Here is a 26,791-nt window from a genome sequence, read left to right as displayed (position 1 = left end):
TGATTGACAGCTTCCTAATGTCATAAAGAGCAAAATTTCATTCACGTAATTCACAAGTTACATGTAAAATACGTCTTCCTGCTCTTAAAGATAATCACTCTGTCATTTTGCAGACCTTCACTTCTAGTAGAAGCATCAGCTCTGTATGCACTGATTACGTAGTAATTGAATGTTCTCTGTGCAGTGTTTTTACACTAGTGGCCCTATGGATCTGGGACAATGGTAGCAATGTGCTAATGTGTTAATGTGTTAAAACATACATTCAAACTCGCTTGTTTTGAATGTGAAAACTCTTACCTTTAATGTGATAAAATATTATAATAACTTCTCTCCCTATAGTGTGACTAATAATAGGCCTAGAGGCGCAGATTATTCCTACATGTTCTGAAACCGTTGAGTCCTCATCTTCATCTTGTGAAAATATTACGAAGTTGAACTCGCTGGTCGCCGTATTAACGCATCACATGACTCAACAGCATTAATACGTTTTCAGCCCCATTTTACAGGGGGAGTCTTATCACATTTCGACAGGGTATTACATTATCAGATGCTACAACCTGTCCCCGCTCCGTGTAGTTTGGCAGGATTTTGGAGGCTCCTGCTGCAAGCTTCACACCGACATGTGTGTTTGAATAAATTAGATTTTGGAGCAGACCCTCTTGATCTTCTTACACAAGCTTGCAGCAACAGTGTCACTGTGATTTTTTTCTTTCTTTCTTTCTTCAAACTGTTAGCATATGTGCAGGCAGCTTTGGAGCTGTGTTTGCACCATCAAATCAATTTAACTCGGCTCTGGGTATGTGAGCTGTATTAATTCAGTCTAATAAGTGGTTTTAAGTGTTGGCTACTGTGGCTACAGTGGAAATTATTTCTTAAAGCAGAAGTGAGTGATATATTTGTGTTAATATAAGTCTTAAATAGTTATATCTTCCGACAGCAATCACTTACATAGAGTGTTTGGACTGAAACACGGGTCTCTCAGTCCCTCTGCTCTGCTCTGAGCCGAAGAGAAAACATTTATCGTATCCTACAGTTTTTATCCAATGAGGAGAGAGAACGGCATGCAGGGCTGTGTGTGCAGCCAAGGAACGCCGTGAATGTGGTGACGTAGCGACGAGGACTGTTATGGTGCGTTCAAGGAAACTCGTATTTTTCCGACCGTGAAGTGGTACCAGTTCGATCTGGTACGAGTTCACCGGTCGGAAGTTACGAGTGGCCGTTATAGTGACTTTCACCGGTAAAACAGGTCGGAAAAACACGAGTGGGTTGCCTGAAACGCTACAAAGTCGTAAGTTGTGACTTGAAGCTGTAATTTACGATTTCAAAAGCCTGCCTGGAACGCAGCATTAGCGAAAACGACCGGATCACTCACTTCTGCTTTAAATTTCCCCCTCAAACCTGATTAGAATTTATAAAATGCTCTGCTTTGAATAATAGCCTAGTTTGTAGGCTGTTTTGGTGAACAACAATGGAAACCGGCTCTGTAAATGCTATGCTAACTTACTCATTGAGAAATCTGGGTCAGGCCCCTTGCCCCGCCCACCACCGCTGTTGTTGCTATGGTGACAAGTGATAAGTACTAGATAGAAGATAGTTAGCATTAGCAGAAACATCAGAGAGACTCAGCCACGTGCTTGAACCTCGGTCAAACACAGATTCATGAGTTTGTTTGTGACTAGAAGACGTTAGCATGGTTTGTTTTGTGCGCTAACCTTAACTCTTGCGCTCTGGACTGGAGTTTATTTGCAACTAGAAGATGTTAGCATTTGCATGGTTGTTTGTTTATGTCAATGTACTGTAGGGCTGTGCGGTATACCGGTTCGTACTGAAAACCGGTCTTTATTTTTGTTATGATATGAATATTTCATTTGAACACAGCGATTTAGCGCATTATCAGCATTCCAGCGCAGTCCCAGGATTTTTTTTTTAAATGATATGAAAATTTGGTCATATCACTCAGCCATGTGTCAATGCTTGTTTGCTATGTTTTTATGTCAATGTTGTTTCTTAGCTTGCAACTGGTACAGTAGGCTACGGGGCCGACACAGTGTTAGTGGTTGTGCTAATGCTAATTCTTGCTAGATGTGGCTTTGGGTTTGTTTAATCATTGGTCCGTATGGTTTGGGATGTATGAAACTTTGGCTTTAATGAGTCAGTCATTGTTGTCGCTGCAGATTAAAGGGTTAAACACTCAGTCATGGTGTTAACTGCTCATTTCACTTGTCATATCTTGTATTATATAAAAACACATACACGTATCTTTACTAGATTGAACACTCATTTTTAAATCTGAGTAAAGAAGTAGGTAGATCTCGTTTATTTGTCTCTTCAGTGTCCATTACTGTAAGAATAAACATTGTACTGTAGGTGATGGCTGCCCTCCCAGAGTGAGTAGACCTACTATGTTATGGTCAGAGTATCGGGTCCCATCTGTGGTGAATTCCTACTTTTTTTTTTTACCTTTGTAGGTAAAAGTGAACAGGCCAGGAGATTAATCCCCTTTTAAATATCAGCCTCTATCATGATTCTCCCGATGCATTTCCCTTTTTACCACCTTTTTATCTCTTTATCAGCCCTCTCCACTCGCTGCTCTCCCCCTATGGGAAGAGGATGCAGTCATCAATATCTCTGGCTGTGTTACAGGCGGTCCACCCAGCACCTCCTGGAGGGCAGAGCTATTAATGGGATTCAGGGGAGGGCGGCACGGGGCCAACAGGCAGGGGAGTGCGGTTCAGTGCCTGGCTTTCTCCAATCTATCCCACATTACTGGCTGTCAATAAGCAGCAGAGCAACACAGTCATTCTCGCTGAACTTGACTGAACTCGAGTGAACCTGAAATCTCATTAAGTGGGCTAGAAGGCACAAAAACGTCTGATCCTTGGTCAAGAACCAGGGGTGAGGTTTTGTATCCGAGCTTTGCCAGGTGCTGCCAAACATTCCCAGTCAATGTGATTAGATCACAAAGCAATATATTAACTTTCAGCAGCCGCCGCCTCCTCCTCCGCACTCCCTGCTCAATAGACTTTATTACTGCTTAAATGATATGTAATCACGGCTGATTAAGACCCCGCTCCAGATCATCAGTGAAAACAGTGGATAACCACATCGCCACACTTGCTTGTCTGTGACGGCAAAGTGCAGCGAAAGCAGCTTTTGGGTGGGCGCGCTGCAGCGAGCGAGCGAGAGAGCGCTCCTCTGTCCTCCCATCAGTCCATTTGCCCGCAGGCGGCAGGCAGCCCGCTGAATGGCAAACTAATCCATCCCTCTAATGCAAGGGCATTACAGCTGCCCGTCACTTCCTAATTGGCTAATGGCGAGATTAGGGCGGCTACAATGGGCCGTGCTGACACTGTCTTGCCCAGTCATAACAGAAGGTTTAGGGTGAAAAGGCCAAGACCGTCCTCACATGTCCGGCCAGGGCTATTGTCCACGGCACTGGGCTGTTGTTACAGCACAGAGAGAGGGAGGCTGCACACCGCTGGAGGCTAAAGGCGAGTTGATCCCGTCTGCAACCCCTGACCTCTTCTCACCCCTGGCTGCACTATGTGTAATATTAAAGCTGTATGATCCACAAAACATGACCAGGCCCATGATGCACCTGAATCTGAGCTGCTGTGAAAAAAAAAGTCAAACAAGAATCTGAGCCCGACGTACGTGCGCCAAACTCCAAACAGGGCATTTTCCAAAATTCAACACAGCTCAGATTGTGTCGGAGGAGCCTGCAACTCAATAGCCAAATGAAATTGCTGTTTCTGTGTGCGTTTGAAATGTGTCTGGAGTACAAGATGAAAAGAAACAAGCCGGAGGAGGGAAAGAGAGGAGAGAAGTGGAGGCTTGGGCAGACTCTGTCACCTCACTGTGGCTGCTACCTACACTACATATCTGCTCAAAAACCACATAAAAACGCACACAACAAGTCATTCAAGACAAGCTCTCAATGAATGATTAACAAGGCCTGAGCTTTATTGTGTGTGAGAGTGTGTTTTATACCGAGGGGAAGAAGATGGACACATTAATTTAATGATGCCAACAAGCTGCCTGGCGCTCATTCCCACCCCGAGCTACAGTAATAACAGTGAAATATATGCAATTCTCTTGTTGTTCAGGTAATTTAAGTTCCCTACACACCAGTCACCTGGTGCTGAGTCCTGCTGAATGCCAACTAATGCTAAAGTCTCATGTTGTAGTCACCTGATGGACGTGTGTTGGGTTTTTCATGATGAAGTGAACAGCTCAGTGCTACTCGGAGGTTAGCGAGGCTAATTAGCTAATTAATTAATCTGTCAAATCAACTAAAACTAAAATATCTCATAGTGGCTCTGCTAGAAAGCTGATGTTTATCTGGTGATGTGTTCACCTTATCAGTTTGATGTTAGCATGCTAACACTCGTTTACAGTACTGGACCAAGGCCTGATGGGAACAGCATCAGTTTTGAAAGTTAGGAAGTTTTGAACAAATGAAAACATCAGTAGATCAATACAGCTGCTATATTTTACCCTGGATTTCACACAGATGAACACAGTCCTTCCAGTAGGTGTTGAGGCATTTTAGTCAATTTTACAAATGTGAATTTCATGATGGTTTCTATCTCTGGCATGACTGTCTGTGTTGGGCACGTTACTTTTAAAATGTAGGCTAATTAGTTATAGTCACTAGTTTCTCTCCCCAAAAAATAACTTTACTGAATTACTACATTATTAAAGTAACTAACGACAAGGAAAAGTAACCTAACTATTGCATTACTATTGCATTACTTTTTTATAAAGTGATTAAATATGTCAAATAACTTGGACTCACCCCTAACCTCCCTAACCTGCCTGTGCGGAGGAATACTGAGTGAATTGGTTAGTTCCAGATAAACAGCTTTTTTCCGACTAGTTGATGGACTGAAAAAAATGTGTGGCTATATAACGTAGGCCTACACCTTTACGGGTGTATTATTTTGTGACAGGACTTGAGTCAAATAATGGCGAGTAACAACGCATTTTATTGTCAGTAACGGTAACGGCGTTATAACAAGGCAAACAGTAACTTTTTTGATTAGTAGTGGCATTAGTAACACCGTTATTCCCATCACTGACTATAGCAGATATTCATTTAGTAGTTAATGAGATATTTCACTTAACAAGAGCAACGCTGCAGAGGTAAAAACAACATTTCTAGAAAGTCATGGCTGATACGTAATGCTTATAAAGTTGGATGGTGGTGTCTTTAAGTGACAGGACAGTGGTGATGGACAGGAAATGCAGAGATAAAGAGATAATGAATGACGTGCAGCAAACAGTCTGGGAATCAAACCTGGGACTGGGTGTTCAGGGCTTTAGCAAACACATAACACTTCAAACTATGGAAATCATCAGATATGATCCAGATTCTTGCTGAAACCTCAAGAGGATGCTCCTCCTGGTTCTTTGGCTTTTGTTGCACTTATCCATTTGAACCACTCACCCTACTTTAATGATTACACCTTATCCCCTTAATGGATTGAAATGCGGTGTGTGTGTGTGTGTGTGTGTTGACCAGACTCAGCTGCCTCAACGGCGGCGGCGGGCGGTGGCATCTCGTCTCTAACAAACCTCAGGACGGGACGTGACGACCCCAGAGAGACGTGGCACATTCAGTCCCATCTCTGCCTCTCACTTTATTAATCCTCTCCCTAAAACACCAAACACTTCACTCTGAGGCTGTGACGGAGCGCTCACATCATGTCCCTCACTCTCTGCCTCTCTGTGTTTAATAATAAGACGACAGTTTATATTCAAAACCTGCTGCTGCTGCGTAACCGCGTGGGGGTCAAGATCGTCCACATCCACCGTGTTGAAGCCTTTTTTCATAAAGATGAAATTATGCATCTCAGGTTCAGTCGTGTTTAAACTGAGCAGCGTAATGTGTGAATGTGAAGAATGTAGTAGGTCGTACGTTTTGTGAAGTGAGTTTTAATCACACACACACACGCAGCTCGGAGCAGCGTTAATGTAATCTGTAGCAGCACTAGTGCCGGTGTGTGAAACCACTACAGGTGTGTGAGCTGTGACCGGATCGGCTCGGTGATGGTGCTCAGCAGCACAAGTGAGAGTTGGACTTGTGGCCCTGCGGCGGCGGCGGCGGCGGCGGTGGAGTGAACGTCAGAGTGGCTGCAGCCCACACCGCTCCCTCATCCATCACGCGAGCAGCTGCCTCTTCTCGTACATCCCCTCGTTCTCTTCACTTCCCTCCACTACGTTTTCCAGCTCTGCCTCTTTTTTCTCCTCTAACATTTCTTACATCGCTGCCCCAAGAGACAAACGTCCTGTTAGCTGGTTGACTGTTCACAGACATGATCGGTTTTCCCTGAGTCAGATCTGTCAAACTGCATCAGGTCCGCTACAGTTTTTACTGTAGTATTTACTATATACAGTATAATATACTGCATTGTGTGGATACAACAAACCTGTGTGAAGTTTTACCTGAAACACTCCCAGTGAGTAAATGTTTTGACTGTCATTAACGTCCCATAATGATGTAATATATCTTTATATACAGTATGTCCCCATATCAAGAGTGATGCTACCATATATATCACCTGTAATGGGATATATTGATAAATATATGAAGATATACAGTATTGCAAGTTTTTAATGCCACATTGTTACACATTGCTCTTTTTTACTCCTATTTAACCTGTGACTTACCAGTTTTGAGAAGATAAACACTTTATCTACAGTATCAAGACTAAATCATATTGTTACAACCATGTAACGTAACCATGAAAAGAGGTACAAAAATAAACTTAATGGGTAATTGTGTATATGAAAAGTCCATCGTAAAATGAATACATTAGCCTATAATTATGTATAATTCATGATGAATTGTCAGAAAATTTGCTGTGAGATGTTGCAACCATATATTTTAGCAACATATATTCAATTCATATATGCAAGTTATAAAAACATCATTCATATAAAACCATGTTAATCTTTCCCTAGGAAAATCTCATACTTGAGGACGCTACTGTTAACATATTGTGACTTTAAAATGGATATTATGTTTACATTACTTGAGTCAGTACATAATAATAATAGCAATGTTATCATAGAATATTTTTAACATGCTTGCAATGTGCTTCACAAAAAGATAAAACCAACAGCGATAAAACAATAAAAACGGTCATAACAGTAAAATGCAGCTAACATTAACATATATGTGTGTGTGTGTATGGGCTAAGCATACACACATAATTTTCATATATCTTTAACATAGATGTGAAAATTCAGTAAATATTATGTTTCAGTATGAGATGATATTATGACAGATTAATTTGTACTTTAATATATCCAGAAAATTAGCGATGTCAGTGTAGAAGCAGATAGCTCAAACAGTCAGGACAGTTTGTTTTAATAAACATGTTTATGTTTCTCCCTCCACTGTGAATGTATTTACTACAACATGTGTCTGACATGTTGCACTAACAGAATATGCTCCGAATCAGAGCGGGAACATCACAGAAAAACAAAAATTCATACTGTATACACATCGTTAAGCCGTTGTATGAAAATGAATATATTTTGTCATTAAGATAAATCACTGAATGAGTTTGCAGCGACACGTTGAGAAAGGAAAACGTCAGACAATTTCTATAACGACTTTATCTGAGTGTTTGTGTTTCATTCATCCTCTCCGCTCTCCCCTTCAGTGTAGCCTGGAGTAATTGTGTTTACATATTTTCCGTTGATGGGGAAGTTGCTGCGAGACTAAAACCCTGCAGTCATTAATAACTGAACTAATCATAAGAGAATGAGTCGGAAGCATATTTGAATTTCAGGTTTTAATTTTTATTTACTTTAAAAATCATCATCAGGACCAAAGAGAAACGACTGCAAAGAAACTTCCATTAGAAGTAAAAAAGTCCCAGAATTCAATTTAATGTTTCTTGTGTGTGTGTTGTTGGTTTTGTGTGTGTGCGTCCTGGAGCCTGAGTGTTCAGGTCAAAGTGACACACTCATCAATCAGCGGCTGCAGGAGAACAGACTTTGAGCAGCTGCTGTGTTTGTTGTCGAGCCGTGACAAAAACCCTTTCTTCTTTATAAATCACTGCAATCATAAACTTGTACTCACACAAATGTGCTTCCTCAAAAAAAAAAAAAAAAAATCCAAGTGAATGATGCATGGCGATGTGCACAAATCAGGTGCAGTATGTGCATGTATGTATGTGTGTGTCTACAGTATATGCAACATGAGTGTGTTGTTGTGAATCCCTGATGCGCTCACATGTCATTTGAATCCGGGGTAGCAAACAGCAGACCTCGCCACTGGCAATGCAAACTACTACTATATACAGAGAGGAGTTATGAATATAAATATGTTTCGTGGCTATAGGAGAAAATGAAACAGCAGAGACGGTGAGAAAAGTTGGACTTTAACCCAGTGAGCAGTGGGAGTTTTATATGTTGATATTTGGGATTTATTTGCTTTAAATGAACTATTTCTGATCTGATCCTATATAGAGTGATCATATTTGTGTTTTTGTACGTTCTGCTTTTCTGCTGTTTGTCAAAATAATGCGGTTTTTAAGTTGTTTTTTTTCCAACTTTCCCAGTAGTTTGGTAACTATCATAACCAAACACAGTCCACTCAGTATCTGTGGTGTCTTCTTTATGGAGTTGCAGAGATTTAAGGGGATAGTTTAACATTTTGGCAAATTGGCCCATTGCCATAATCCCTATAGTTTTAGGAATAGTTTTGTTACCTTTAATTGTTGGTGCAAGCTATTTTAGGAACGGCGGAGCAAACAGTTTGCCTTGAAAACAACTGTGAATGTGCAGGTCACAACTTGTCCACCAGAGCGTTTTGGAGTTGTTGGATTGTGTATTTGATGAGTTTGATGAGGGAAACCAAGAAATCCCATTAGCCTCCATAGTGTAGCTCTGAGCAGCTCGCGGCTCTGCTCCGCCGTTCTAAAAATAGCTTACACCGACAACTAAAGGTAACAAATCTACTGCTAAGGGATTATTGCAATGGGCCAATTTGCCAAAATTTTGAACTATCCCTTTAATGTTGTGTCCTACCTGATGACGTGAGCTTGTTGTGAATCCATCTTTATAAAGTTGGATCAACACAGAGCTGTTTGTAGCTCTCTGTGTGATACACTTAACTGTTCAGTTTGACTTGTTTTGTTTTGCTGCCGTTGTCTCTTTAGACTCCATCACTAATCATGTTCTGTTGTGTTTTTGTTTTGTTGTCGTTGTCTCTGCCGCAGCTGCTCATCACAATCGCTTTTATATCTGTACTGTATTTAGATTTTTTTTTGTTTTTAAAATTTTAATTATGATTGTGCTGCTTGTAAAACAGAGTTGAAAATGAACAATAGCTGTAAAACTGGTTCTGAACAGTTGATTGAAATATTATCAAAATCACAATAGCTGCAGGTTTTTGATGATGGTTAAAAAGTAAAGTAAAATAGATGGAGCGACCAACATACCACCAAAATTACATCATCATCATCATCATCACTTCTTTATTTATTTAAACCTGAAAACGTGACTCAAATTTATTCTTATTTCTTCATTTGGTTCGAACAACGGCTGCTCTTCTCTTAAAATTCATAAACTTCAATACATGAAAAACATATTCTTGCTCATAATTAGGCAACGACACACGACAACCAACACAAAACTGCGAAACACATACAATGGCTCCCTCATTTTCATTTCTGAATGCAAGAAAAGGAAAACTCTGCACAGTTCAGTTCAATGAGTCATAAAGAAAAACTGATAAAAATAAAAGTGAGATGACACAGCTTCTCTTTCTTGTATAAACAATAATCTCATCATATCCATCCTCTACCCCTCATATTCTAATATCTGAATATGATTCATGTGGCTCACACTGAACTCCTGAACCTGGCTGTAGAGATCACACCTGAGGGGATTTGGACGCTCCAGGCTGCCGTAGCCTGACACAGTTAACGACGGACGCAGCATTTAACCTTAATGTGTTTCCCCAATTTTCCAGTAATCCACCACATTACTTGTAAATATAGATTATGTAGCTTCCCCCTCTAAAAATACCCCACTCTACCTGCCCTGCGCTCTGGGAGAGGTCGCTCTAATCTGAGAATGGTGGATTTGCTCTATAGGATCATGACCTACATACAAAGGCCGGAAAAAACCAGAGGCATTGTGGGTGCCTGCGTTTGGATATTGTCAACCCAGAGAGAGAGAGAGGGAGAGAGAGAGAGGGAGAAGTCCCCACCACCAGAAGATGCTGCTAAATATAGTTCTGCGACATCAAAGGTCCTCTTTGAAATGTGTGTGTGTGTGTGTGAGCTGTGCCTGCGAGGGAGGCTAATCTGTCGGGTACACAAGCCCCCGTGCAGACAGACACAATCAAGAAACTCTCCACTGTGAAGGTGCGACACACAAAATGCACAACCATAACCACACACATTCACATACACAAACAATGACGCATCAGCTCGCTCCTGTAAATCGCCACGTTTCTCCGCTGCTTTGTCTGCTTTTCAGACGCTGGCAGAGAGATCCCTCCGTCACTCTGAGCTCTGAAGGTCGTCGGCTGTAGGTTTCTGTCCTCCGAGCTCTTTTTGCTTTTCGTTCCACGTGACGAGCGGAGAGAGAAAAACGGCAGAGTCTGGTGTAAATAAAGAAAAGAAAACTCTTCTGTGGGTTTAGTTTCTCCATTTAAAGGCCAGTTTATCCGCACGTTAACGAGACAACAGCGTGAGCAGCTTAGTGACCTCATCAGGATTAATTTTCTATTCTTTACATTGTTGAGATAGAGTTGTGATTCAAGAAAAATAAAGTTCAGTTCTTTCTCTTTCCCCTGTTATTTACTTTTCTTTGATGGCGACAGTAGAGACGTTGGGGGAATAACAAGCAGACCAACATCACAGTTCACGGTCCGCGCCCCAACCCGAGGACGACGGTTCAGAGACGCTCGTTGTAAAAAAGATTCTTCTGGCCCAAAGTGTCTCTTCAGATAAACTGTGAGAAGCTGAAAGTCTCTGAAAAATAAAAGTTTTGAATCAGGACGTGCTGCTGAGAACGAGAAGAAGCTTTTTCAGGAGGTCAAGAGGTTGTCGGTGTCATCGCCTCCAAAAGTGGAGGGAAAATATGATTAGTTTTAATTTACTGTATATATGCAAGTTTTCAAAAAGCATCCATCCACATTATGGGAACAGGGTCTCAGAGTTATGACCATCTATTGTTAATGATATCATAAATCGTATATCGACAGGCATTGGAATTAATAGATATTGATATGAGGTACGTCTAAAATAGAAGCATCATATTGTTCTTGGGCAAGCTCTGGGTTTAAAAAAAAAAAAAAGCCTTGAGGAAAGTGGTGTCTGATCCTTTTTTTTTTTGTTAAAGGAAAAAAAAATCCCTTAGACATTGGACCAACACCATTCGACAACTCGCTCCAGCAGCCGTGTTTCAAGCACAAAAGAATTTGCTGTTGTTACATATAAAAAAAAAACTGAAAACCCCCTCGACCCAAATGTCAGATTTCAGAAGTTAGAAATAAGTTGGGTGTTTAACTGTGGTTTATGTGTGTGTGAATTATTCAGTGTTTGGGTTCTTCAGTGATGTAACTAGGATTCAAATTTGCATATTCCCACCCTTACCTGGGACCGGTAGAAGGGGCGGGGCAGCAGTGGCTCATTTGCATTTAAAGGGACAGACACTGAAACCAGCTGTTCTGAACAGGACTGTTTTGAGAGGATGAAAAGAGCTGTGATGTTTCCTTGGGGTATTTAGATGTCACAGATATGTCTTTAAGACACCTGGGAACTATTTTAATTTGTGGAAAGGGGGCATGATATGTCTCCTTTAAAGTATGATCTGATCAACATGAGTCAGTTAAAGTCGGTGTGAGTCTAAAAGTTGAGCCCGTCAGTCAACTGAGGTCAGTTTGTTTCCAGCAGGTCAGTGTTGCCTTCACTTCCTCATATGAAAGTGGGTTGAAAAACAAGAGGGAAGGAAGTTAATGCACTTTTTTTCTCCATCGAACAACCAGATTCCTGGTGATGTTCACTTTAAGGGACGGTCAGATGAGGACGGGCATCAGTTTATTTGTTGTTTTGGAGTGAGTTAATGATTTGATCCTGTCTCCTCCTCCTCCTCCTCCTCCTCCTCCTCCTGGCTGCGCTCAGTGGGACGTCGGAGCTGCAGCTCGTCTCACTGAGTCTGATTGTCAAGTTAAAAGTCCGATAATCACACAAACTTCTCTGCAGCCTTTTAGAAAGTCCGATGGCCACCTAAACCGGGCGGCGGCGCCATGGCACAGTGGTTTCCCCCTGATTCACTGTAACACACACAGAGATGCTTCATGTGTGTGTTTTACGACCCATCCTGCACCTCGAGGCCAGAGAGGCCGCATGTTAACAAGTCTAATTAGCACACGATGATGTGAGGGAGGTGTATAGGAACAGGAAGTGGTTTGATCCTCGGTGTGACATCATAAACATTTGACGTGTGGTCGTAGCGACGGAACGACGCAGACGCTGCTGAAAATGTTTTCCTCGCTGCTCCTCCACATCGCTGTCAGCTCCATGCAGATGGACTTGATTTCTCCTCTTAGTGTGCAAATTGCATCATTTAGCCCCTGAAATGATCCCACCACCACCACCACCACCACCTCCTCTCCCTCCTCCTCCTCCTCTTCCACCACACAGAGAGCTCGCCGGGCCTCGGCCGTGCAGAGACGGACAAAAAGGAATAAAGAGGACACTTAATGAACAGAGACGGTCAGGGCCGGCGTGTTTCAGCTCCGGTTTGTTCTGATCTTCCTCTGAAACGCTGACAGAGATTACCCAGACTCCTCTGGTTCAGCGGCGGGTTGAGTGGGCGTCCGAGTCAGTCGACACTCTCTAACTCTAACTCTAACTCTTTCTCTCTCTGTGTGTTATCTCCTGCAGGCACGACCAGGCAGCCCAAGGAAGGAGAAGTCCCGGGGGTGGATTATAACTTTGTGACCGTTGACCGGTTTATGGAACTGGAGAAAAGTGGAGCCTTGTTAGAGAGCGGGACGTATGAAGGTGAGGATCCAAGTCCAGGTCACGCTCTGAAACGCACTGCTTGTCTTTGTCTTCTGCTTCTTCTCCTTTTTCTCTTACTGCTTCTTCTGCTTCTTCTGCTTCTCTTTCTCCTTCTCCTTCTCCTCCTCCTTCTCCTTCTCCTTCTGCTTCTCCTTCTTCTCCTTCTCCTTCTGCTTATCCTTCTGCTTCTTCTCCTCCTTCTGCTTCTCCTTCATCTGCTTCTTCTGCTTCGTCTTCTCCTTCTCCTCCTTCTCCTTCTGCTTCTCCTTCTTCTCCTTCTGCTTCTCCTTCTTCTCCTTCTGCTTCTTCTCCTTCTGCTTCTCCTTCTTCTCCTTCTGCTTCTTCTTCTGCTTCTTCTCCTTCTCCTTCTTCTCCTTCTCCTTCCCCTCCTTCTGCTTCTCCTTCTTCTCCTTCTGCTTCTCATTCTTCTCCTTTTGCTTCTTCTGCTTCTCCTTTTTTTTCTTCTCCTTCCCCTCCTTCTGCTTCTGCTGCTTCTTCTTTTGCTTTTTCTGCTTCGTTTGCTTCTTCTTCCTCTTCTTCACCTTCTCCTCCTCCTCCTCCTCCTATTCATGCATCAGTATGCAGCTCCTTTTTTCCTCTGTGTGAATGACAGCAGTCTGAATGAATGATGTGACGGCGCTCATCACACACACACACACTCACATGCACACACACACACACACACACACACACACACACTAGCACACTCACACACACATGCATGCACAGGTTTTCCATCCATCCATCTTTTGGTTCTGCAGAGACGAGTGTCATCGCTCATGAAGGACAGTGAGAGGAATCTTCTGTAAATTCTGAATGAAGAAATGCCAGCACGCACACATGCACAAACACACGCACACACATACGCACACACACACACACACACACACACACACATGCAGTACCTTCATGTTGCCTCTCTCTCTTGGCTCGGCCCTCGAGTCTGAGCTGCAGCCGCTCTACAGTCGCCTAATCAAAACAAACAGACTCTCTCTCCTGTGGTCAAACCGGCCTCAGGCTTGGATTCTAAAGCAGCTCCTCCTCCTCCTCCTCCTCCTCCTCCTCCTCCTCCTCCTCCTCCTCCTCCTCCTCCTCTTCATCCTCTTCATCCTCCTCCCTCCTCTTCATCCCCCCCTCAAACACCCAGGAGACCCCTGTCATTATATAGATAACACACAGCAGCCAACTTCCTCCTCTCCCACCTGACTCCTGTCTCTGTCGGCCGCGGTCCGTCGTTGCTGCGGGGGAAAAAAAAAAAGAAAAGAAAAAATTTGCAGATGGCCAATTTAACGGTCGGTTGCCAGGAGCGATGTTAGATCCTCCGGCCGATGGGAGCTGCTTTCCACCGGGGGAGAGAGGGAGAGGGAGAGGGAGAGGGAGCTTCTCCTGCTCGGTTGCTGCTCCATCGTTCAGTGTTTTTATATGTTTTAATCATTTAATGGCCAATTAGATGTGGAAGGCAGAGAGACGGGGTGAAATGTAAATGGAGGGCTGTAGTGAGATGAGGATGAGGATGAGGATGAGCTCGCTGTTAGAGAGGAGAAGACAATCAGCTGAGAACTTCTCTCTGTTAGTAACTCTGCAGAGACCTGGAATAAAGTTTAAGACGAAATCGATTAGTGAAGTGATAAAAACTCTAGTTTAACTCTCAGCCGATGAGAGGAAACAGTCCAAACACTAAAGTAATCTCTCTTCGTCTCCGTCCTGGATCTGTGTTTTGTGTCTTTGTTGTAGATTTTACTACAAAATAAAAAAGGAATTTAAACTGGAAAAATAAAAAATTACAAACACAAACCTGTTTTGCTCAGGGCCGGTTGTTTGAAACTAAAGCTTATCGCTGCAGAAAAGTAGAAATTCAGAACCAAAAACTGCAGCGATGAGTTCATTTGGCACCAACCATCAGATTTTGTGAATCTTGCATGGTATTTGATTGGATTTTTTTTTTTGCACAGAGCACGATGAGACCTAGTGTTGACTCTTCTTGAGTTTTTACGTGGGCAGTCGTACAAGGTTTTTTTTTTAATCAAAGGAGCAGATGTTTTCTAACACAGCTGTTCATCTTCTCTACTGATAATTAAACAGCTACTTTCATCCTCATTCAACTTGATCTCAGTTGCTCTACAATCACACTCAAGGTTTCTTTATCAGGAAGGCAGTTTTTCCTCTCCAATATTGAAAACCACAATATTAATTTTTTACATATTTAAATGTCTAAAAATGACCAAACCCATGTTATATATTTGTTTAAACATTAAACATCTGTTACGGAGAAGAAGTCTATTAGACAATACATAACTATTCTTGTATGTTTTCTTTGTTACAGTCACTCAATATGAATCATAATAATGACGTTATTACTGCTGCAAGAATAGGGACTGTACAGAGAATAAAGATAAGAAATAAAGATAAATATACATATACTAATTTACAAGATGAATATATACATAAAATTAAAAATATGTCTTTATACTATGATATATATGTTTTCAATCTAAGTACAGTATGAGTTTAAGTGTCATGTTATTTGAATGAGTATATGATATATGGAGGTGATGTAAAACCTTAGATTTGGTACATTTAAGGTCGGACGATGATCATTTTAGAAGATGTGACGTCTTTGATCACAGCGGATGTGTTGTTTTGTTTTGATCGTCTCCACTCGAGCTCATTGACGTGTTCACAGAAACAAGAAAAATCAAGAACATCCACCATGAATGCAGGATGTTCGTTCCTCTTCTTATTGTCCAGGAAAATCCAAAAAAAAAAACTCATTAAAACCATCAAAGAAAATCTGTTCTGTCATTTTAATCAGGCTCCCACATGTGTAGTGAAAGTCGTGTCTTTCCAAAAAATCAGTTTTGTGAATTTATTCATGGAGGTTTTCATTCGTTTCCGTCTTCAGATGTTGATATCGGTGCGTAATCAGAAATCAGTGCCGTCTTCTTAATCAAACTTCAAAGTCCAGGTTCGTGTGACGCTGCAGGTTATTTAAGTTCACACAAAGAGCAAACTCTGAGGAGGAGACGGATCTGCAGCTCGTTAAGGCCTCAGGATTTTTAGCGTCTGTGGTTCAGGTTTTGGTGGGTGGGGGGGCGCGGGTCTAATCCCGACAGTCCTCCTAATCTTTTTACAGCTACTCTCCTCCATTTTTCATCGCGGCCCTCGTGTTCCCCAGAATGTGAACATGAGTTTTCAATCGTTCTCTACGACGTGCAGGAAGGAGACACCAACTTATGTTTTTTTTAAATCTCTTTGGCCATTCCTCTTGTTCCCTGGCAGTCAGAGTTTGTCTCAAATGCTCAAACCCAGTGCATTAAAATAATCTCTGTGGATTCTCTCACACTTCGTCTACACGCTAATGTCTGACGACCTGTCTGGGACACCAGAGCAGAGCCGAGCCGAGCCGAGGAGCTGTGAACTAATCGGAGAGCAAACCTTTGCAGCCTAAACTGCTGATGGCTGATGATGTCCTGCTCCGTAACCACAAAGGTCTTCAGCTGTCTTTCAAGCTCTAGGTTTAAAAAAAAAAGCCTTGAGGAAAGTGGTGTCTGATCCTTTTTTTTTTTTGTTAAAGGAAAAAAAAATCCCTTAGACATTGGACCAACACCATTCGACAACTCGCTCCAGCAGCCGTGTTTCAAGCACAAAAGAATTTGCTGTTGTTACATATAAAAAAAAAAACTGAAAACCCCCTCGACCCAAATGTCAGATTTCAGAAGTTAAAAATAAGTTGGGTGTTCGACTTGACATCGTCTTTTTCTCCTCCACTTACTTCACTTGACTTTGAAGAAGCCACAGAGGAACATGTAACCTTTCAATCTGAAGGATAAATTCACCCTAAAAGCAGCTAGACGCCAGCTTAACTTCATTCAGGACAGAAGTGGACACCTGGTTTTTAAAATGCAGTGTCTTATGGATGCATTATTTTAGCCTTATTTCACACATGCAATGTTCTTTGCACATAGCTCTACAATGAAATAAGATTTTGTCTCTTTTAAAAAGTTAAATATATTAAGTTAAGTTTATCATGAAACTGTGGCTGAGACCAACTCCTGATGTTCTCAGATCTAATATGTGGCCTCAATGCATCTTGGGTGCATTCACACATGGTTGAGATCGAATCAGATGTTAAATATCTCTTATTTTACACTTTGTGTCTTAGTGCTGATTCATTAAAAGCATATTTTAAGAACCAAAAACTATCTCAGTGTAGTTTTACTTATTTAATTGTCTCTCAGCTTCTCTTTGGACCCCTAGAAACAACAGGTTGGTGTCAGCCAATCAAAAGAGAGAGGAGGCTCTGAGACTGTCCTGCGATTGGCTCACTGTCTAATTGATCAAATATAGAAAATAAAGAAAAGGGTCAAACACTCACCTGACAGACCATTCATCCTTGCAGGATTTGGTGAAACATGGCTGAGAGCAGGGACTGCTTTGTTGTGACATCACACACAAGTTACAGGAAGTTGCGACAGCTTGTTTTGAGGCTCAGTTTCTGAATACAGGCTGGAGAAAGCCATTTCCATGTGGACTGAGGCTTTGATACTTTCACAGTATTGATATTGAACCTAGAGATTATCTCTGATCAAATAACACATGGACTTCTACTTTTATACTGTATGGGACCTTTAATACCGTATCTGTACAGGTCCAAAACCAGATTTATTTGGTTTTGAGACTTCCACTGCTGCGACTTCCGATGCTCCTTTTATGCAAAAAACAGGAACGGCTTATTTTGACACTCATCCACACATTTCACTGGCAGCATTTTTTTTGCATCATTTTCTACCGTGGGCTCTAAGAAGTCCCAAAAAGAAACTCTTGACAGTGACCCTTAAAGTAAAAAAAAAAGAGAAATTTCTAATCCCTAAACAAGAAGTTATGAGGTTTTCACAGTGACTGATGGAGGCTGTCAGAGGGACTCGGCTGCTGCCAGCAGACAAACTGAAAGACAGTGAAAATGTAAAATCAACGTTAGAGGAAGGCGAGGAGTTGGGAGGGGGGAGGGGAGGGGGGCTGCTGAGTCAGAGCCAAGTGAAAAACTGCCTCTCCCTGAGGTGAGTGGTTGGCTCCGGCTGCGACCGGAGACCCAAACTCCGACAGAGATGTGGTGATTATTTACAGTAGTAGGAGCAGAAACACAGGGAGCCAGGGACATCCAGACAGACATGGGCCGATGAGTGAGTGATGTGCAGATGAAAAGATGGACGAGTTTTTTTTTTTTTTTTTTTTTTGGAAACAACAAATGTTCCCTGGGAAAATAAAAATGAGATGAATTAGTTCAGGATGAGGTGGGAGCTTGTTTCTGTTTGTGTTGTGATGTTATAATACTGTACGACACATGTACTGTAGGTTGCGTGTGTGTGTTCATGGATCAGCAGGATGTCGGCGTCACAGAGGACCAGGTTGACCTGGGTCTTTCAGCTCATCATCTATACATTATGTGCCTCAGTGCATCTTGGGTGCATTCGCAGATGTTAAAGGTCTCTTATTTTACACTTGAGAAGACATATTTATAGTTTAAGGGACCAAAAACCATCTCAGTGTAGTTTTACTTCTCCTCTCTCAGCTTCTCGTTGGAGCTCCAAAAACAACAGGCCTGTGTCAGCCAATCAGAAGAGAGAGGAGGCTCTGAGACTGTCATGTGATTGGCTCGCTGTTTTCTGATTGATCAAATATAGAAAAGACTACAGATTTCAGGTACAAACACTCATGGGCTGTCCATTAATCCCTGCATGATTTGGTGAAACATGGCTGAAAGTAGGGACTGCTTTGTTGTGACATCACAAAGTGACAGGAAGTTGTGACGGCTGGTTTTAAGGCTCAGTTTCTGAATCCAGGCTGTGTGCATTTCTCTGTGGACTGAGCCTTTGATACTTTCACAGTATTAATACAGAACCTGGAGCTGATCTCTAATCAAATAGCACATGGAAACTACCTTGATCTGGGTCTTTAAAGCTCATCATCTCCCACCCTGACTTCACTCTATCTTTGCTCTTTCCCTCTCTTTATATTATTTACATTGAATTGATCTTTATTGATGTGAAATCTTTATATCCAGGCTCTGTGTTCAAGGTTGAAGCTGCACGCTGCTTTGAGTTAAATGCTAACGTGCTGGTGTTAAGCAGCTACAATTTTCTACCATCCTTTGTTCAAGTGACAGGAGGTAAATCATAAAATAAAAATGGTAGGGGCGGCCTCAGAGCAAGACATTTTCTGGATTTAATCCCTGGACCTTTACATGTGGAGGTAAATTAGGTCAATTGCCGACTCTAAATTGGACGTATAGCTGTGAATGTTACAGCCTCCCGACCCCATGATGCTGCACAGATAAGTGATTTACACTATGGATGGATGGATGTTTAAAGGAGGAACAAAATAATGATGGTTCATCCTGCAGAGACCATGAATATCGGCAGTAGTGAATATCATGATAATCTACCACAGTAGTTGTGAAGTAGTGTCACTCAAAACCATAAACCTTCACCTCATTGTGCTGCTTCAGGAAAAGTAAAAGTAAAGTAAAAGAAAGTAAAGAGGATCAACAAAGTCACGATGATTCAAGGGACCATGAATATCTGTGATCTGTGTCCTGTTGATTCTCACAATACAGTAGTTGTAGAGATGTTTAACCTTCCTCTTGTGTTCGGGTCGCCACTGACCGTTTTCAGGTTTTACTGAAAATGCATAAAACTACCACATAAATGTGTTTATAGCATCAAGGCTATTTGACTTTGTCAGGAACCTCTATTTGAACAAAATAAAACCCAAACAAATCTTTTTCACAAAATTCTAAAATGCTCTGGTTAAAATAATGACATTTGTGGTGTTTATCGTTATAACGATAAGAACAATAATTAGAGCTAAAACTGAAATTCCTGGGCACACACATGTCACAGGACCTCTCATGGGCTACCAACACCACTGCCCTCGTGAAGAAGGCTCAGCAGCGGCTCCATTTCCTGAGGACTCTGAGGAAAGTCCACCTCTCGAAAGAGCTGCTGCTGTCCTTCTACCGCTGCTCTGTGGAGAGCATCCTCTGCCATGGCATCATTGTGTGGCTCTGGAGCTGCACGAAAGCCGAGAGGAAGGCGCTACAGAGGGTAATAAAGACGGCACAGTCCATCACCAACACACAACTTCCCGCCCTCGAAGACATCTACAGGTCTCGTTGCCTACAACGGGCAAATAACATAATAAAAGACTCATCACATCCAGGAAACCACCACTTCACATTTTGCCGTTTGGAAAGCGCTACAGATGCCTGAAGAGTCGCACATCAAGACTCCAGAACCGTTTTTATTCTTGTGCCATTAAAGAACTAAATAGCAGCCTAAAGAACAGATAGGCAACAATGGGTTGTGCAATCCCCAGCGGGCAATATGCAATATCTCTTTTTTGTGTGTGGACTAATGTTCCCATATGCTTTTATACTAATATTTCATGATGTTTTTATAGGTTTTATGTTTTTGTACTTATTCTGTCTTGTGTGTGTTGTGTGGTATCACAGTGGAGAAGCAACGTGAATTTCGTTGGAATTCTTTTTTCAATGACAATAAAGACAATCTAGATCTAGATAAGTGCAAAACCAACCATTTCATGGATATGGAAGCATAACAACGTAACCAAGAGATGAGAAACAAATGGGATGATAAATAACAGTTATTAGTGTCTTTACAGCTGATTTAAGACTCGGGTCAAAACCTGAACACCCTAACACGAGATGGTAGCAGAAAGCTGACAGGAGGAAGGTTAAATTGAAGACGACGGGTATACTGACAAAAAAGGCCCAGGGAACCAAGCCAAAAGATATTAAAACCAATATTCTCATGGATAAGGAAGCCTAACAATGTAACCAAGAGAAGAAAAACAAATTGAATGGGGAAAAATGATTTAAAACACCATAGATGGTAGCAGAAAGCTAACATAAGATGAAGGTTAAGGACAAGAAGTAAATATTTATCATGTTAAAATGAGATTGGTCTGACTCTCCCCATCCTCTTCCTCTTCCTCTCTCCTCCAGACAACTTCTACGGGACCCCGAAGCCTCCGGCCGAGCCCAGCGCTCTGCTGCTAAATGTAACGGACCAGCTGCTGCCGGGCGCCAGACCCAGCTCCGAGGGCAAGAGGAAGCGAAACAAGTCGGTCAGCAACATGGAGAAAGCCAGCATCGAGCCCCCCGAGGAGGAGGAGGAGGAGAGACCCGTCGTCAACGGCAACGGAGTCACAGTCACCCCAGGTCAGCCTCCCTTCCCGACAGCCACCTCCACTGACAGAGAAGGGGCGAAGGTCACGCTCGGCGGGGAGTGGATGGTCTTGTTTCAGTCCTTGGGAGATGATTTTATGGCAAATAATCACGTTTAATCGGTCACATAAATATTTTTATAATCAGCCGATGTGTAAATTATAACCCCCTCTCACAGTCGGAGAGTTTTTCTCTTCTCCGCCGTCCGGACCGCCGATGATTAAACAATTAGAGAACTTGAGATCATTCATTAGGTGTCGTTACGGAGCGGCGTCTCGGCCCAGATAGCCACAGGGCGTGCACAGACACCAGCCTGCAGCCTCTCCAACATCAACAAAGACATTTTTTAAAGTGTTTTTTTTTTTTTTTGTCTCTCTCACTGTGAATCAGAACTCCCCTCGTCTAAACCGCAGTAAAGAGTTTCTCTCTCAATTCTGTAAATGGGCAGAAGTGACATTTAACAGAGCGCCAAACGAGGCCCAAACCTCTGGAGGCCGTTCTTATTCATAACATGGTGCAACAAAGACGTTTCTGCAGCTTTCGCCTTCAGCAGCTGCTGCGAAACATCTCTCAACATACTTCTGATGTCCAGACTGTGCACACATATACAGTCAAACACACACTAACACACATACACACACATAAGAGTCACACTCACACACAAACCCCTTTGAATGCATCCCATGGTCACATGAAAGGACAATCATAAAAGAGGCATTATGAGTTTGATTTTTGTGATTCCAAATCCAAAACCATGCTCGGGTCCTGTGACTTTCTAAGCTGGTTTTACGGCCTCAGGACAGTGGAGGCTCTGGCGGCTCGGCACCGCACTTAACAGCAACACAACGTGAGTCACTGATCCCAGTCGTCAGCGCCTGCAGTTACTCTCAGACACCGTTCGCTTTCGTTTTTTTTTTTTTTTTTTTTTTTTAAACAAAACCATTTGTTACATTTACCGGGCCGTGGTGCGTTGAGAGAGGAGGTTTGGTAAGAGGATGAGATTTTGGTTTGCCTATCACACGGCGCTCAAACAAGGTAGGATTCTTCGTTTGTGACAGAAATTACATCCGTTCGAACTTTCCTCCGACGACACATTTAACACTTTCTGTTTTCTTAACATCCTTAATTTCTTCGCAGGATAAGAGGAAAGACATTAAATGCAAGAAATGGAAAAGTAAGATGTGTTTTAAATGTAAAACTAAAACAAAATGTCAGCTTTAGATGAATTATGTGACTGTAACGAAGCTTTATGCACATTATACAACACTTTTCTTTAAGTCTATAAAGTGCAAGGAGTCAGAAAAACTAGTTTAATTAAGGAAATGAGAAAAAAGAAACTGTATAAGTAAAACAAGGTAGTAAGATAATGAATTAAAGTAATTATAAGGACAACAAAAATAGAATGAAGTTATATAAAGTTAATCAAAGAAGTAATTCAGTTTGATTGTTTTATGTTATTTATCTCTTACTTCTTTTACCTGTGAAAAAATAGTGATGACATTTTTCTAACATATTCATTCAAATACTTTTTTTTCTCTTTATTCTGACCAAAACATGTAAAAAAAAGAAAAGAAACTGAGACTGAAGATCTGATGAAGGAGATGTAACACATACTGTAGGTCTGTTATACAACTCCAGTAATGTGACTCTTAAACAGACGTATTTGGGATTTTGGAGGTAGAAAATATAAAAGTCTCGTCAACATCAATTACAGATAATGAGAATCCACTGTATTTAAACGTAGTAATCTTCTTTACAACCGTGGTCTCCAAAACAGCAGTAATTTTAATACACTTAGTTGGTTATTATGATGCATCATGGTGATAAAACGTTGAGCTGTTGCCTCAGGTAGCTTATTACAAAACTGTCCTGATGGGAAAGACACAATTAAAACTATTTAAGGTTTTTTTTTTAAAAAGCACAGTGTATAATCTACGGTGGCCTAGAGTGGTCAGTGCACTTGAACTGAAACAGAATCAAATGCAAATTCACATGTGAGAGAGCAGAAGTGTTTCCAGGAGACACTTTATACAGTAGTGATGACACTTATTCAATTCCCAATTGTGTCTTTTGACCTAATTATGACTTTTGACCTATAAAACACTCAACTGGGCGAACATTTACATGTGCGATTAGTCCGAGCTGCAGCGGCCGGAGGTCCAAATCCAACCTTTAAAACAACTTTTTTCTCTCTTTTTGTGTTATTTTGTACTTTGAATCTGAGGTTCTTTGGGTTGGATTCAAAGCCGTGACACTTTTTGTTGTGTTTTTTGTGTAAAAAGATGTTTCCTTAAAAAACGCTGACCCCTCCAGGCCACCGTACCGTACCGTACGCTGTAGTTTGACTTATCTCCATCTCCTCTGAGCGAGGCCAACGACGACAACAGACGGAGATCCAGGGACAGGAAACATTTTTTAACTGATTGCGATCGGGTGATGAGGCCGAGGCGCTCGATAAGTCCCCGGGGCTCGGCGCTGCTCGCTGCACCGTGGCTGCTGGAGGCTGAGGTGGTGGAGCTGCTCTGAGCTCAGGGGGAGTTTGGTGTGTGTGTGTGTGTGTGTGTGTGTGTGTGTGTGTGTGTGTGTGTGTGTGTCTGTGTGTGTGTGTGTGTGTGGACGGACAGAGTGTGGGCCCGACCAGGAGAGCTGAGGGGGATCAATAGAGCACAGCAGGCTCTGTGATCTAAGCAGATAGCTGCCCAGCTCCTTCCCTTCCCATAGATTATCTCTCAATCCCCTGCTCTCGTTTGTCCCTCTCTCCTCTCCTCCTCCTCCACCACCACCACCACCCCCCACCCCCTCTCTCTCTCCTCTGGGGGAGTGCACACACTTGCAATTTCTTACTCTCTTCTCCCATACACACCATTTTTCTCTCTGTTTAGCGCATTCACGCTCAGCCACAAGTCAAACTAGGGCATCGTCTCAGCCTGCTGTAATGTCTCCTCCGCTTTATTCCTCTTTCTTTCCTCTTAAAGGGATAGTTCAACTTTTTGGCAAATTGGCCCATTGCCATAATCCCTATAGTCATAGCAGTAGGTTCATTACCTTTAATTGTCGGTGCAAGCTATTTTTAGAACGGCGGAGCAGAGTCGTGAGCTGCTCAGAGCTACGCTACGGAGGCTAATGGGATTTCTTGGTTTCCCTCATCAAACTCATCAAATACACAATCCAACAACTCCAAAACGCTCTGGTGGACAAGTTGTGACCTGCACATTCACCACGCTATGAGATAATAACAGAACGTTACGAGACAGAGTTGTTTTCGAGGTAAATGCAGAGACTGCTTGCTGAAAAACTGTCCCTGAAGGCAACGCGCATCAGCGGTTTTGCATGAATTTACCTCTAAAACAACTCTGTCTCGTAACGTTCTGTTTTCATCTCATAGCGTGGTGAATGTGCAGGTCACAACTTGTCCACCAGAGTGTTTTGGAGTTGTTGAATTGTGTATTTGATGAGTTTGATGAGGGAAACCAAGAAATCCCATTAGCCTCCGTAGCGTAGCTCTGAGCAGCTCACAGCTCTGCTCTGCAGTTCTAAAAATAGCTTGCACCAACAATTAAAGGTAACGAACCTACTGCTAAGACTATAGGGATTATGGCAATGGGCCAATTTGCCAAAATGTTGAACCATCCCTTTAACCTCCATAATTCCCTTTCTTCCTCTCTGCTTTTCCCTGAGTCACTGCTCTCTCTCACCTTTTTCTAATCACTCTCCTCTTTTTTTTCCTGCCTCCACCTCATCCCTGAGTCTCAATCAATCTCTTCCCCCGACCTCCTACGTCTCTTTTTCCTCGCTTCACCTCCCCTGTCTTTGACTCCCCTCCCTCCTCCCCTCTCCCCTTCCCACCCCTCCCTCCCGTTCCTCACCTCCCTGAGCGATAATGCCGTGTGTCTGACTCTTCTTACCCTGTTGTCACCTCAGAGTCGAGCGAGCATGAGGACAAGAGCACAGACGCTTCGGGGGACATCGCCCCGCAGAGCATCCCAGCAGAGGCTCCGATCGAGGAGCACAAAGAGGACGAAGAACAGTCCCCGACGATCACGCCGCCCAAACCGGAGGAGAACGACGAGCTAGGGCCCCTGCCGGACAACTGGGAGATGGCGTACACCGAGAAAGGAGAGGTCTACTTCATCGAGTAAGTGCAACAGTCCAGACATTTGTGTGTCTCTCTCGCACTGATCCCTACGTAAAAGTGGGGGTAATGGTTGTGGAGATTTATAGGTGAGAAAAATCAACTTAGTGCTGTAAAAAAGTGCAAATATCTACTTTAACGAAAGGAACACTGCAGCAGTACGACTGATTAAAGCGATGATAACACCGCCTCCATTTTTTCTAATTAAAGAAAGGAATCATGGGATCTTAAATCCTAGATTTAATCTAAACTTTGAGCCGCTGAACTCACTCGTGACGTTGGAGATTAATCAAAGTTCGTCCCAACGCTGTTGCAGAAGTTTCCTAGAATATGAAGCACCTGCAGGTTGATTTCACTGCACCAAGAGCCCAAGAAATAGATTTCCTTTTTAACTCCTTACAAAAAAGATTCTAGAGATGAACAACTGAAGCAAAGAACGAGCCACAGCTCCGTGTTTAATTTCTGCATGTTTTTGTTTTATTGAGGCGACACAGTGGTGAAGAAGTGTCCAACATGTACAGCACGTGTTGGAGAATTTGTAAATCTCTAATTAAACAGCAGATTTTCACCTCCGGTTCGTTCTGACAAAGCAGGAGCTCATTATTGTGAGTCAAAGATGTTAGCAACACAGAAACACAAAAACAATTACGAGGTTTCGCTTGTGTTTCGCAAAGCACAATAATATAAAAACATGCAACACTGTCGAACCTTCAGCTAATTGGCTTCTTCTTTGTCTTAAATGACTTGCTGTTAACATGCTAAGAGATTAGCTTCTTTACAGTAGCGCTAGCTCGGCTAACTGATTAAATTCAGGGTTTTTTGTCACTTTTTATCAGCTTGATGACTTTTTTGTCGACTAAGAAGATTGTTTAGTTTAGTTTGGTTTAGTTTAGTTTAGTTCATTAAGATCCCCATTAGCTGCAGCAAAACCACAGCTATTCTTCCTGGGGTCACACAGAATTACATATACAGAAACATAATAAAAGCAAAAAACCAAAAGAAACAAAAACATCATTACAAAAACATTATAAAAACAAAACAACACAAAGAAAACCAAAAACAAGGTGAGGTTTTAGCTTCCTCACTTCTTGATCTCATATCAGCACCTTTTACTACTGCAACCATACATACTATTTATATTATAGATCCATATCTTCATATTCTATCATATCATTCCTATTCACAATATTTATCTCTGTATATATATTTATGTACATACATGCATAGCTATATATACACGACACACACACGCATACCTACTACAACCATACATACTATTTATACACCTGTTATAGATCATATTTTCATATACCACACTACAATATCATTCATATGCACATCTGCATACACTTATTATCTGGTAAGTTTTTCAGATCA

At 42.2% G+C, this 26,791-nt stretch overlaps 1 protein-coding gene across 1 annotated transcript in view; it reads left to right on the top strand.

Moving 5' to 3' along the window:
• magi2a (membrane associated guanylate kinase, WW and PDZ domain containing 2a) overlaps positions 1-26,791 on the top strand; it is a gene marked incomplete at both ends in the record, with an annotated part of 256,339 nt that overhangs the window by 141,347 nt on the left and 88,201 nt on the right. Inside the window, 3 exon segments of the mRNA XM_083999183.1 lie at positions 12,918-13,037; positions 21,061-21,276; positions 25,204-25,417. Of these exon segments, the coding sequence (XP_083855309.1) occupies positions 12,918-13,037; positions 21,061-21,276; positions 25,204-25,417 (550 nt within the window).

Source organism: Trachurus trachurus (genome assembly GCF_905171665.1).
Source record: "Trachurus trachurus genome assembly, chromosome: 23".
NCBI classification, from domain to species: Eukaryota; Metazoa; Chordata; class Actinopteri; order Carangiformes; family Carangidae; genus Trachurus; species Trachurus trachurus.
This window is presented reverse-complemented; position numbering and strand designations above follow the sequence as displayed.